General features: G+C 47.4%; 1 protein-coding gene across 1 annotated transcript in view; it reads left to right on the top strand.

Annotated features, from left to right (window-relative positions):
• The first annotated feature begins 4638 nt into the window (after window positions 1–4638).
• Window positions 4639–13999, top strand: part of LOC104495529 (protein yippee-like 2) — a 22362-nt gene continuing 13001 nt past the window's right edge. Inside the window, exon 1 of the mRNA XM_010138506.1 lies at window positions 4639–4951. Within this exon, the coding sequence (XP_010136808.1) occupies window positions 4835–4951 (117 nt within the window). The 5' untranslated portion in view covers window positions 4639–4834. The remainder of the gene's footprint in view (window positions 4952–13999) is intronic.

Raw genomic sequence — 13999 nt, 5'->3', positions numbered from 1 at the left:
AGTGTTTGGCAATTCTCCTTTTCTGGGTTTCCTGAATTGCTGACAGCTTCATGTGAAAAGCGGCTGTTGGACAGCTGGAGGGTGAATACCGAACCGAAAAGTTTTCTGAATGGCAAAATGTGGGTCATGTTTTTTCCTTCATGGGGGTGGCATCAGCTTAAAACGTAGCAGGATTAAGCAGGGCAGCTCTAGCGTGCGCTGTGCCTGCACGCACTAGGTTCAGCCGATTCTCTCACCCGTGACCACAATAAACAATGCTGATAAGCTTGTTCCCTACAATTCTTTCCTTTTGTCTAAACCAGGTTTCTGACTTCTGGTGAACTAATTAATATGCACAGGTTTCTGTCCCATCGACTCCATCCCAGAGATAAATTTATCTTGAAGAATGATAAAAGGAAAATACTCGATTACGTTGCTGGTGAGAGATACTTATCTCTCCTTCAGCGTTGGGCATGATGATAAAGTAATCAAATCATCTTTTCTTTTTTAAGTAAGTGGAATGACTCCACTAATGCCTGCTGTCAGTGAGACTGGGGAACATTAACTCATCGCTCTGAAAAACCAGAGTCACAGCCTGGAATCATCCCCGTGCCTTGGTTCTGCAGCAGGATGAGCGCACTGTTAGCTGTTAAATGTACTTGGATTCAAATGTGTTTATTATGAGGACAGAAAAAAAAATACAGAAGGTTGGGGTTTGTGTTGCTGAGAGCCACAGATCTTATTTAATGCATTTCAAGATGATACTCAAGACAGAAATGAGTCCTTACAAGCTGCTAGTGGTGCTCGCAGGATGTAAGAATGCATTTCCCGTTGTTTTTCCCTCCCCTGCCTTGCTCTGATGAGGACAGCTCTCGGTAGGTAGCACACACCCGCGATCAGGCTGTTGGGCTGAACGCTGTACGAAGGCAGCGCCTTTATACCGTATGTGAGCTTGTCTGAAGGTTTTTTCAAGGCAGTTCCTTACCTGCGTTTCCCACCAAGATCTTAGCTCACAAATCTTTCTTCTCACCCCTGCCTTAAGCGGAGAGATCAGCTTGGTTTACCGTCTCAGCACAGCGCTGAGAACAGGAATTGCAGTTAATCTTAATCTGTGCTTTGCAATCATCTCACTTGAATACTTTTTTTTATCCACTTCTAAAAAGTTGAATGTTTTTGCTGACATTAAATGTGTTACGAGGTCAAATAAACGAATGCTTTAGCAGAAAGCTGCGTGCAGCAGGTAATTTACGTGTACGTATGTGTTCCTTTCTCTGTTAGATAAACAGTTGTATTTCCTGTTTTGCTCCTAGAGCAGTGATGCTTAGGAGGCCTGGACGGGGGGTCAGCAGCAACAAATTAAGAGTCTGCTCTTACGTTGTGCTGGCTGGGTTTCATTTATGTCTCCATTTGGCTTTGGGGTTGCCTGTGGACTGCCTTTTCCGGCTGTTGTGCACCAGAGCTAGAGAGCCAATCAGAAGAGGGAGGGAGGAAGGCTGGTGGTTGGTGTATCTGCCTGTCCATGCTGAAGAAAAGGAGAGAAGGGTTTGCACCGTTTCATTACAAATCAGTGACAGCTAAGGTGTAGACAGTGTGTTTTCTCATTCTGAAACCGGGTGAAGTGATTGCCAGCCCTTCCTTGTGCTTCTCTCCAGATGGTCTGTCCAGTGCATCTGTTTCTTTCAGACAGGTCTTGGTGCTTTGCCTTGGAATCCAATTGCATTTGGCCCCAGAAAGAGCACACTTAGTCTCCTGCTTCCGTGCGCTCGGAGGACGAGGCACATGGCTCATGAATTCCAGGTTCTGAGATCTGTTACAGCTGGGATATAGCGTATCAGCTGCTGAATCAGGGGCTCGGAATTTGGGGTTGGTCTGCGCTCTTGTGACGGTACAGGTTGGCGCTTGGTTAGTTCCTGAAAGCTGGAATGTGCTGCTTTTGCTTAGATCAGATCAGCGGAAAATAAGGAAGGATTATGCTTTCATTTGCCTCCAGTTTCTGTCCTGTTGCAAACTTAAGGTTCAGTCCTCAAAGTACTCCTCACCTTGGAGGGAAAACAATGCTGTCTAATGCAGAACTAAGTCCGTTTTGACAGAATTCTGGAGCACGTGGCGAACTTGGGCAGGATGCAGGTGAAGATTGCTGGCTTCTCTTACTTCTCTGGTTGGTGTTACAGACAAATCTTGCTGAAATCCAGAGGTGTAGCAGTGTACCAGACAGTGCACTGGCAGTCTGCTTAGGTAGAGCTTGGCCAGAGAAATGCCTGGCAAGACTCCTTTTGACTGAACAAGAGGAGGTTTAGTTCCTGACGAGCTGGGAAGTGAGCCCTTGTGTGTCAGGATGGGTCTCCCAAAGCTCTCACTGTAACTTTAATTGGAAAAGGTTAATCTGATTAATTAGTGTTTGCGAAGAGCTTTAAGGATGAAAAGAGGATGAAAAGTGCTACGTAAGTGCTGACTGTTATGATCATGGTAGATATGCTTTATCAGCAGTTTGCTGGGTGAGTAAGACTTTTTTTTTTTTCCTCATGTGACTGTAAGGGAGTTGTCTTCTGGAGAGCAGAACAAAAATATTTCAGAAAAAGGGAAAAATGGGTGTCCTGTTGTCTTACTGGTGTCTGCCTCCTGTTGAGCACTGTGCCTGGCCATCATAAAATGCTGCTTTGACTGCACCAAATGGTGCCCACGTGAGCCTGTGACAACCCTCCAGTAGAGTGCTTGTAGGAGCGGTGTACTGGAAAGCTTGCAGACAGTGTGCCTGGCTGTCAGGGGTTGTCCAGCTGGCAGTAGGTTTGGTGGTGATGCCTGCAGAAACACTATAGCAACTTGGACACCTTCAGTCTTCTTTTTCAACAATGGCAAGAAGACGTAGGAGCAAGGTGCTGCAGACGGGGGTTTCTGTACCTGGCGCTTTGGTGCCTCAGTGATGAGGGGTTTTGCAGATCTCACTTTCTGGTGGTGGTTGTGCGTGAGGCTTCCCAGCAAACAGCAGTACTGGATCCACAGCCTGATTTTTGTTCTTGTTCCCGGGATGACTTTTTGGTCACTTCTGTCACAGTGAGATGCTTCTGACTGATGCTAAGACAGGACAAAAGTGATCGCCTAAATGGGATGCTTACGAGTTCTGCAGAACTGCCTCCTGCAGCAATTTTCTTGGGTCCTGCCTTCAGTTCCCCGAGTGACTCTTTGATTTCTATCCCACTTTTGGACAGCTTCAGCAAGCCAGAGAGGTGTCTTTGCTTAGAACAGCCCAAGGCCAAGTTCTCCGCAGCATGCCTTGAGCCGGGGGTGTGCCGGGTGCGCGGAGCAGCAGCAGAGCCAGCTTAACACGTGAACTCCAGGGAGCTATTTTAGCAGTGTAGCCACGTAGTGACCTGGGCTGGCTTCATTCTGGCTGGGAGATTATCGGCTGTGCTTCAGGCAAGTTGCTCGTACCGGCTTAGCGACCAGCTCTTAAGCTCTTGTACTTTCCTGTTCTGTCCGCTTCAGAAATTTCCATTGCAGGTCAGGTGCGGCAGTTCTTACTTCGTGTTTTGTTTCTTTTTTGGGGTGGGGGTGGTGTTCTTCCAGGTTTTGATACACAAAGTGCTGACTTGAAGCTGAACAGAATCACATGTTTTATGGAAAGGAAAATCCTCATGGGAGGAGCAGCCGGAGTTCAGGATTAATTTCTGGAGCATGCATGCACGCCATGTGTCAGGGAGGAAGGGGAGCTGCTTCTTTTATCCATTCTGCTGCTTCCAGCATCAAAAGGAACATTTGAGGCTGATAAGCCTTATAGACATGGGATCTGAAAACTGATTTCTGCCAACAAAAAAAAGACCCAGACTTGAGCTGCCTTGCAGATTCTGTCAGATGACGTCAGATATTAGAATGGTGTTTCCAGCCTGAATACGTTTTTTAACTGTCTCTTGTTATCAAGAATAGTCTTTGGAGGCTGTTCCTTGCTTTGACTGCTGTCAGATGTTCTGAGTTTAAAAAAAAAATACTCGAGTGCAGTTTATAGAGTAGCTTCTACCTTCAGAGGTAGAAGGGAGTTATAAAGGAGGGTGGATGAAGTCATCCTCCATTTCCCCTGTGGAAACTAGGGCAGAATAGAGAGAAGAACTGGTTTGGTGGCTCATGCACTTTACTGGTGGCTGAGGAAACCCATGTCCAGCTCCCAGCTTTCCTGTAGACTTCTGGAGTGTCGCATCAGTGAGTCGTCACGCAGGGCAGCAGCTGGCAGAGCTGACTCTGGGTCCTGACTTTCCCTGTAGCCAGCAGCCCTGCTTCTCCAAGGGGCGATGCAGAGCTGGACCTTGACGTGTGCAGTTCCTCAGAGGTGTTTGGGAGACTAGGCTTGATGGAAATCACCTTCTTTGCTCCTCTGTAGTCGTTTCCAAATCCATTAAGTGTTGGAAGAATGAATAGAGATTGCGGGCGTTGGAGCGACAGGAGGATGGCAGATAACAGACACAGGAAGATGGGAGGGCTGTCAGCAAGTCGGTGGCTGAGCTGTGAATAAAAATCTGTCCTCTGGGATCTAATCTGCAGACATCACACCGGTCTCCTGGCTGCTCTGACTGTTCCCTGCTCTCTCGATCAAGCCCCGGTTCCTGTGGGCTAGGAGACTGTTGTTGTCTTTGAGCTGAGTGTTCTGTCTCTGTTCTTTTTTGAACTTAGGTTTGTGTGAAGTCCCCCATTCCCTCTGCCTGAATCTCTTCCTCTGAAGCAGTCACCAGCGTGTGGAGCCTGCCCCACACCCGTCACCTGCCAAACCACGGCCTTTACCTGTGTCTTCCGGTGTTTCCCGTGCGACCCGTCCTGCGGGAGTGCCTCCTGGGCCACCCCAGAGTTCACGCAGCGCTCAGTGGCTCCAATGGTGAAGATGACAAGGTCCAAGACTTTCCAGGCATATCTGCCTTCATGCCACAGGACCTACAGCTGCATCCACTGCAGGGCTCATCTTGCCAACCACGATGAGCTCATTTCCAAGGTACGTGTATGACCTCACCCGCAGGTGCTAGGTGGATGCCTCCTCCCCCGGGGAGCGGAAGGGTGCGTTCGCTCGCACTGCAGGTCAGTTGCTGTGGAAGTGTCTGGCCTTAACCGGTACCACAGTTTTTGCTTGGAAAATGGGCTCTCGGCCTGAAGGCTCTGTTTGTGAGCTGCTGCTTTTGTTTTAAGTGGTCTTGAAAGTAGCTGTAGGGGACAGGTTTCCAAATTGAGGCCTCTGGAGTGCTTACAGGTGGTGTGTCTGTTCTGTGATACCACCTCCTCCCTTGCGTTTCCAGCTGTAGGGCTGCACTGATGGCCGGGACTGATCACTGATGGCATAGATGACCTTCCTGATGCTTCTTGTTCGTGTGCCTGCTTGTCAGCATAGCCAAAGGGTGTTGCATGATCAGGATTTGGAGGTGAAGTGTCTGGAGATGTTCTCTCTGTTAAACTCTGAGCTGTACCCAGTGACTACACTAAAGCCCCTACTTTAGGGAAGGTTTTCTGATGCTTCTGCCGAAATGTAAGACAGCTTTCCAAAGACTGATGAGTTGTTTCTCAAACTTTCATACTTTTACCAGTCTAATATCAAGACACTTGGCAGTGACAAAGCGAGGGATGGACAGTAGGATGTGCTCTGAACTGGGGAGGGTGGAGGGATTCTGTTCTGTCTTCTGATCTGTTGATCACAAGGGGAAGGGTCTTGAGGATAAGCTAAATTAAAAGCCTTCGGAGTCAGTAAGTCAGGGGCCTTTGATGCAGAGGGAGCAGGCCAGCAAGAGGGACTCTTTCTGAAGTGCAAAACCTAAACTTTCTCAGAGTGTCTGTTGGAGCCTGCAGTGCCTGGCTGTGGTCAGGCATCAGGTTTCCAGGTTTTGGCTGCCTTGGCAATCAATTGTTCCGTAAAGTTTATTCAGCTTATAAAATTAGCATCAGAAAAAACACACACTGTAAGATTTATCAGCTGAGATGAGAGAAAACTGCTGCGAGCTCTGTGTGTGTGCAGCTTAAATTGGTTCAGCTTCTTGGAGCAGCCCTGAGAGAAAGGCCAGGATCAGCAGAGACAGAGATGCTCTGATGTTAGAAAGTGCACGGTGCTTCCCCTCTACTTGTTCGCACAGAAAAGATTAGAACGTGTCACCTTGTATCAAGGGCATCTGTCCTTGCAGGGTTGACATCTTAGCAGCTCTGGAGGTCCTTTGGGATCCTTTGTGTTGGGTGCTCGGACCTGTCATCTTCCTTTTTCTCTTGGTTGGTGCATGGGCCAGGTTGATGCGTACCTCTGTGATGTTGTGTCTGTGCCAAACAATTGGACTGAAGTATTCTGGTGTGAATAATGTTGATTGCAGACTGCTACAGTTTGGGGTTTTGTGGTTTCTGAATGGACAGGCTTCCTATCAGGCTGTCATCTCTGAGTCACTGTGGGCATCGTGGGGGCTCCTTGTTCTGGTACAACTGCGGTGGTTCTCAGCAGAGCTGTCCTTGAGGACCACAAAACCTCAAGTTTTTAGAGCGGAGAAGGTTGTACATTTCCTCAACAGAAAGGCGTTTTGAAGTGTTAATGTCAGCAGCAGTCTGTGCCCAGGTCTGGATGTGCAGTACGTTCAGCCTCGTGGATCAGCTGTGTCACTTGAGGCTCCTGAGCTCAGCTGAGATTCCTGTAGATGGGGTAGTCACTCGCCTGCTGTTCCGTTGGGAGAGTGGTGACCAGCTGGACTTTGTGGCAGGGGACAGAAGGTGCTTTACTGGATAAAGAAGGAGACTTGGTTTGCTTACTGTTTTTGTGGTAGATTAGAGTTTGTGCTCTGCTTTTTTTTATTTTTGACATGGCTAGTCCCCAGCCAGGGAAAGCCCATGGCTGTGCCTGCCCGGTGGTTTCACCTTGGACTCTTCCTTCCCCTCCTTTTTCCACGTGCATGTCCTGGTGCGCTGTACGACGTAGCCAGCTTTGCGAGCTTCCAGCAGGGCTATGCCGGTGCTGCAGACTACTTGCAATTTGAGCTTCTAGCCGTTGAGGCACGCAGAAGCTGCCCAGGATTGCTGACTGCTAAAATCAGGGGGACACCAGGGGGAAGGTATGAAAGCACAGTATGATGTGCTATGGGTGTTGAATCCTGGAAGTGGGAACTACGGCATGCTGCGGTGCTTCTGTCGGCTCGTTCTAGAAGTCATTGTAGGCTGTAGTGTAAGTTTGTGTCGGGACTGCGTTGCTGGTGGAGCGCTAGTAAAGGCTTTGGGGTTTCAGGTTTTATTTCTCAGAGTTACAGACCTTAATAAGATACATTCTTTGTGTAATTGAAAATGTTATAAAAGTAATTGTGCAATCACAATTTGTCCAACTGGCTGTTAAACAGAGAACAGGAGGGCAGTCCCTGCCTCAAGGGGCTTCCAATGTGTAGAAACTTTCTCAAGCAAACTTAAACAGTCGTCTTTTATCTGTTGAGTTGGGTTTTAAACACCTCCCTGAGGCCTTCTGCAGCTCTTTCATCGCAGCCTTTTATTAGCATCTGAGAACCAGGCAGTGCCGTTGCCGTGCTTGTTTTCCATATGAAAATGTGGCAAACGGGAAGAAACAAGCGCCATGAGGATTGAGAAGGGAGTGGGAGATTTTGTCAAACCAGAGTGTTTCTCAGTCTGCAGTGTATCTCATCTTGAACCTGACTATGTCACTTTAATCAAAACAGCCCAAATGACACCATCTTTGGAATCGTTCCCCAGAAAACAGGCTTTTATGTAACAGCAGGGTGTTGGTGATTTGGCTTGATGAAATTAATTCCTCCATTCCTTTTGCCCCAAGTTGTGCCGAGACCACGTGAGAGCTGCGCTGCTTTGCATGCCATGAGCTTTTCACTCCTTTGGATACGTACAGATTGCGGCGCTGGCTCCCACCGTTGGCTGAAACACCAGCTGGAGCTGAATCCGGTATTGTTCTGTGTCAGCCCGTACTTGATTTCCCCTTCGCCTCCACGTTTCCCCTCTTAGCCCTTCAGCACCAGTGTTAGCTTACTCTGACTTCAAAGTGTTTTGCTAGGACTGAGTATCCGAAGCTCTGACAAATATGCTTTGACAGGGCAGTTTTTGCTTTCTTTTCTACTTTAGGAAAACCTTGTGCATTAAAATGGGTAGACGGTTTCTCAATAAGCCATCGCTATTTAAAGAAAATAATCGATACCGAGGCTTTTAAGAAAATCCAAAGCTGTTACATGAAGCCAGTTACCAAAATGTTGCCTGCTTACTCGGCTTTTTATCTTCTGCAGTGACAGGGAGAAAGTGGTTTAGTATGTCTGATTTGTAATGAGATCTAAATTGTGGGTTGGATCGTCTGGCCAAGAAAGGTCTAACTGACTTAGGAAACAGGAGGTGATCACAGAGATGGGGTGGAGTGAGTAACTAGTTTTCCTTTATATGTTCCTTTGGTGTCTGAGTTAGCATAAGTGGAGGTTCTTGTTCCCTTGTAGCAATGCATCATTTAGAAATCTGTGCCAGATTTAGTACATGCTCTTGTTTCATGGCTTTTTCCAAGGCCTAAGTGGGCTGAGACTTTGGGAACTCAGCCTTGCCCTGCAACAGATTCCTGTGTGACCTTGAGTAGGTCACTTAATGTCTTTGTTCCTCCTTTCCCCACCTGTACCATTGAAATGCTGCAGTTTTGTCCAGTCTGCTTGGAAGATAAGGCTTTGGAGCAGGTACCGTCTGCTCTGAGGAATTAGTACAGTGTGTCCTAATCCTCTTTGGCTTTACTGTAAAAACAAAAACACTGTGCCAGGCGACTGTAGTTAAAAAGCATATTTCAATACCTTCCAATTGGCCAAAAAATAAGTGAAAGATACTTCTTGTTACATTTATTCTTCCCAGGCACAACACCCTGTGGTTTTTAGAATGTTCAAGAAAAATACGTATGCAATAATCAATGGTGGCAAGAGCTCTCCCGGAAGGAGGTAGAGGGGCTGTGCTTGAGAAGTGTCCCTTCTGCGTCCTGTTCTAGTGGGGCCCGGGGGAACAGCTAACCTGCACCTTTTCTCTTTCTCCAAGTGGCAGATGTGATGGTGGTTTCTGAGAGTTTCAAGCTCTTCCTCAGCCTTTTCTGTTTGACCTTGGATGTACCTGGTGTCCAGTAAAAAACGGATGGGAGCAAGAGCAGAAAGATAGCGGCCAAACACAGCCTTGTTAGTGCCTTAGTTGCTGACTGTTTTTTGTCTGTGAACAGTAATTCAGCAGAAATATCCCTGATTATGGAAATATGTAGGGAATGTCTTGTGGGCGTCCTGCAATTTCTTTTTTTCATGAATTACTGCGCTCCAACTGCTCAACATTATGCAGTGATGTAGCCGCTGAAGTTAGCCTAAGGCTCGCCAAGGAAGTTTAATGTTCTCCTTTGATGTCTGCATGGGACTCTTGCTGAACACAACTGTGCAATCCTTCACCACAAAAGGCTGCAGCTGCTCCAGCACAGAGAATTTAGAAAAAATAGAGAACTTGTATGTGCCTTGCTCAGCTGGGGTCGGACTGCAAGCTAGGACACCCTCAGAAGCTCTCTTTTCTCAGACGGGAGCTGCAAGGTTGGTAAGCAAACCGCCCTCGCCGTGATCGTGGCCGGGCTGTTCCCGGGCTGGCAGCGTGCTGGAGCCTGGGCCTGTTGGTCCAGCCGCCTCTCGGTGAGCTTCATGGCGTGCTGAAAGCATCCAGCCTTGCTCCGTGTTGCAACTGGAGGATCTTAAAAGGATTTGAAACTTCAGTGCTGGCTTTCAGTTGTGGGTGAATTCAGCTACTTTGAAGCACTTGATGCACCATGTAAAGGTGAAGCAAGCAGCCATTGTTGGGCTTGTTGGTTTTGGGGGGTTTTTTCTTTTTTCTTTTTTTTTTTCAGAATATGCAGGCAAGGCAGTATGGAATGCTCTTAGTGCTTTACTTCTCATGAACCTGCTGATATTTGTGTGTTGGTTCACGTTGAAAACGTGAAGTTAGTTGCTGGGTGGAGGAAGTGTGCACACAAGGTAAAACAATAATTCTAGAATTACAGTGTGGTTGTTTTAAACTTGAATCTAATGGAAAAAGAAGGAGACGTTTAGTAGGTGTCTGAGACTAGTCAAGTGAAAATCCTGTATTTCCATGGGAAAAAAACCCAAACTTGTGTGTGGGGAGAGGCGAGCATTCCCTTCTCATGGGTAAAGTTCCTACTGTTTTTCATTACGTGAGGTTTCTTCTCACTTTAAAAGTAGATCATGTTTCTTCCCAAATATTAATTTAAGTTCCTAGCTTCACAGTAATGATCTCTTAAGGCCAGGAGGAGCTGTCTGGTCGTCACACCTGACCTCCTCTAGAGCATGGGCCAGTGGATTTCATCATGATTGCAGCATGTCTTTCAGAAAAAGCATTTCATCTCGATTCGAAGACTTCAAGAGGGAAAATGCACTGCTCCCTTGGTCATTTTTTCCAGTGGTTAATCATCCTTACTATTAAAAGTGAGAGACTTTGGGTTTAAATTTGTCTGGCTTGTGCCTCCTGTCATTGGCCATTATTTTCTTTCTTTTGCTAATTAAATAGATCTATATAGTACCTTCCCTTTCCCCTATAAAAGTAACCAAGGTCACCCTTGATCACTTTTTTGACAAGCTAAACAGATTCAGCCGTCATGGTGCAATGTTATTTTTTCCAGTTCCATATCTTTTGTGGTTCTCTTCTACATCTTGAGCATTTCAGCATCTTTTTAGGCATGGAAATGGGGCTGGTCTCATTGTTGCAGCCTCAGACTCGGCAGTAATGCCTTTACAGCGTACACATCTCATAATTGTATTAGTTTCACTGGCTCAGCACCGCACAGTAAGCTTCTGTTCGTTTATTAGCTCTTTATGCACCGGGTTTATCAATTTTATGCACATTTCTAGAAGCTGTCCAGTAGCTTTTGGATCCTGCTTTTCAGCTCTTGTTCTTAATGAATTGTCACTTTTGGGTATTCTTCAGAGCGTCTCTTAATTGCAAGTACTGCTGGAGTTTGAGCTGTAAGTGATGAACAGCAAAGCAGTTCCATGAGAAGTCATTACAGCTTTTTAGCTTCCCGTCTCACTGCTGTGAACTTGCGGTGCCTTGTAGTTCTGGCTTCCAAGAAGTTTAAAATTAAACACAGGTTGAGAGCACTTGAGTTCTCAGCAGAACAACGTGCCATCAAAGCTGTTAAACAGGAGCCTTCTTCAGCGTTTTGACCAGGGAACTGCCTGTTCAATAGGCAGAGATGAACTCCTGCGATCAAACTCGTCCCCAGGACCTCTTCTAGACAGGCTGGTGGTGGCTGGCCGAGCCCTTGCTGGCCTGTATTGCAGCAGGGAGCAGGGGAGGGGGTCTCAAAGGCTTGAGTACCTCTCCCCAGCTCTGAGCAGCCTTTATCTGAGATGAGGTAAACAAACAGAACTGCCCTTTGCAGGGAGAAGTCAGGGTGTGAAATCGGAGCTGCGTAAGGCGTATTCGCAGTACCTGTTCCATCGTACAGCTCCTAAATTAGATCCTGTGATTGCTTCCTCTGGGCCTCACCCTGCGCGTCGCTGTGCTCCCTCGGTTCCTGCTCTCCGTAACGGGAGCTGAGGATGGTCAGGATCAGGCCTCTCGGGCAAGATGTGGTTATTTAATAGAATGAGCCCCATGTAATTTGTACCTCCTTGTGTAATTGTGTTTATACAGCAATAAATTGCTCTGTGATTTTAAAAAAATTCCATTCTGTTCTAAGAGAGAAAGAAAAAGGTAGTAATTCAGAACTGTTTAGAATTCCCTGTCGAGGAGGAGGGACAGGGTAAAAATAGATTTTTCTAATCCATCACTTTCTTTATGGAAATAACTCTCCTTTCATCTTCTGCTGCTTCCTCTGCCTTAGAATTGATGACCTGGGCATAAATAAAATATCGTTCCCATTTGTTATCCTGGGAACTACCAGGGATGAAGGACAGTGAGTCATCAGGGTTTTGCTGCAACTGCCGCAAATCCTGAACAACTGGAGCACGGAGCCGATGGGCTCTGAGCCTTCCCAGGTTCACTGGCTCTCAGTTGTTGGCCCTTGCCGTTGGGAGAGGAGGAGGTGCCAGCGGGCTCGAAGGCTTTGCCGATGGCGTGAGCTGCCCTAGGAACGCCCCATGCAGTGGTGGACTTTTAATCTGATTTATGGCTGTAAGAACGACCCAGGAAGAACGTGGATCTGAGTCTCGTGAGGCCTCTGGTTTAATCTGTAATTTAGTCACACGCGCACAGGAGAGCAGTGGCCACGCAGCGGGGGCTCTTCACCTGCTGCCTCCTGGGAGCAAGTCCCTGGCTTCGCAGGAGGAGTCTCTTGTGATAATTTCTATTGCAGTCTCCTTTTCTAGTAGCAGGAAATGCTATCAAGGGCTCCACATCTGTTTTAGGGGAGCTGTTATGTCTGCCAGCGAGAAGCAGATCTCTCCAGGAGTCTGGCCTCCCCTGGAGAGGGGCCTCGGTGTCCGTCTGTCGGAGGTGTTTGGCCTGTTTTTCTCATCCAGCAAGGACTGCAGCTCCAGTGCACAAGGAAACTCCACCCAGAGACTCCTGTATTGAAACACGTGGTGTGCTTGCATAGAAATCACAATTTTCAGAATAAATAGCAGTAACAAAGGTAGAAACTGAGACTGTCTTTACCCGAAATGTGGAATGTGAAGATTTCCAGTGATCTTTCTCCTTTCAGCAGTGATTGCTACGGAAGGAATGAGTTAAAATGAGATTAAGTTTAGCTGCTTATGGAATATCTCAAATAGGAACAGCTCGCTTCCAGCCCAGCTCTGAGAGGGGAGGCTGGGGAGGAGTGGAGGCGTGGGTGCACGTGTGGTCTGCTCCAAATCCGTGGAGGCTGGGCATGTCCTGCACGCTGGTGTGGCTGAGGGGGGCGTCTGGGCACCTCTCCTCTGGTGCACACATTTTTCTTCAATTTCCGTAGAGGGCACATCCACAGTAATAAAATAAGTTGCAGTACCACAGTGCTTGTTTTACAGTAGAGCTGAGCTTTCAGAATTCAGGCAACAGATTAAACAGCGAAGGATAACTTTTGATGAACCTTCTCAGGGGTAAGGTGTACATCTAGGGGCTTATCTCACTGTGGTGGATCTTACCCAGGGACAGGGCAGAGCTGCTGCCCTGGGCAGATCTGCTTTTGCTGAAAGCCAGTCTGCCCTCGTCAGCACTGGTGCTATTGTGAGCTGTATTAATGGAATACAGGGCTCCACTGATACATGGGCAGTCACTATTATGCTGCTAATTAAATAACTTGTTGCATTAGCAGTTTCCATCTTCCATCCCAGTTCTGTCTTGTGTTTATCTCTAAAACCCGTGCAGCAGCAATAATTAATGTGGAAAGAAAGGGCTTTACCCTCCCCCCTGCCACTCCTTTTTAAAATGACGTGATTGTTGGATGCTTTGAGCCGGTATCAGCCTCCAGGAGAACAGCAGCACTGAAAAATGGGGGAAAGACCCTACAGCTGCTGCTGTAGCAATTGCAGATTCACCAGAATAAAATGCATTTTTCATCTCTCTCCAGAAAGACATCACTGGGCTTTGTTGTCATCTTCCGTAGTTTTTCACAGTAACTATCAAAATGCTTCTCTGCATATTGTCCTTCTACGTACCGCAATGTGAAGTCTTGGATTCAGTGAGTGTCACTGATGATTTAAGAGCCAGAGGTGCTAAACTCATCTCACATCCCCTGACCTTCCTGCAGCACTGGGAATGCTGGTGTCTGTTGGGAATGAGGCCATGGAGGTGGAGGAATCAGGATTAACCAGCATGGAGACCTGGAAGATGCAGATTTTCTTTTTTCTCCCATCCCATGTCATCTAGACCAGACAGTGAGTGTGGAGCTTACCATCTCCCTTCAGGCATCACGTGCGAGAGCTGGGTGCCCTCCTCCAGGGCAGCGTTCCTGCGAGGAGCTCGGTGCGCTTCATCCAAGTAAGCACTTCTGCCAGTGGGCAGAACCTTGGCAGTTTTCTTTGTTTTAGTGTTGGGAAAACATCGGTCTTCTGTTGCAAGTGGTCTTCTCCTGACCGTCCAGCAGGAA

Source organism: Buceros rhinoceros, unplaced genomic scaffold (assembly GCF_000710305.1).
Source record: "Buceros rhinoceros silvestris isolate BGI_N320 unplaced genomic scaffold, ASM71030v1 scaffold18646, whole genome shotgun sequence".
Classification (NCBI taxonomy): Eukaryota; Metazoa; Chordata; class Aves; order Bucerotiformes; family Bucerotidae; genus Buceros; species Buceros rhinoceros.
Note: the sequence above shows the minus strand (reverse complement) of the source record. Positions and strands in the feature narration are given on the sequence as shown.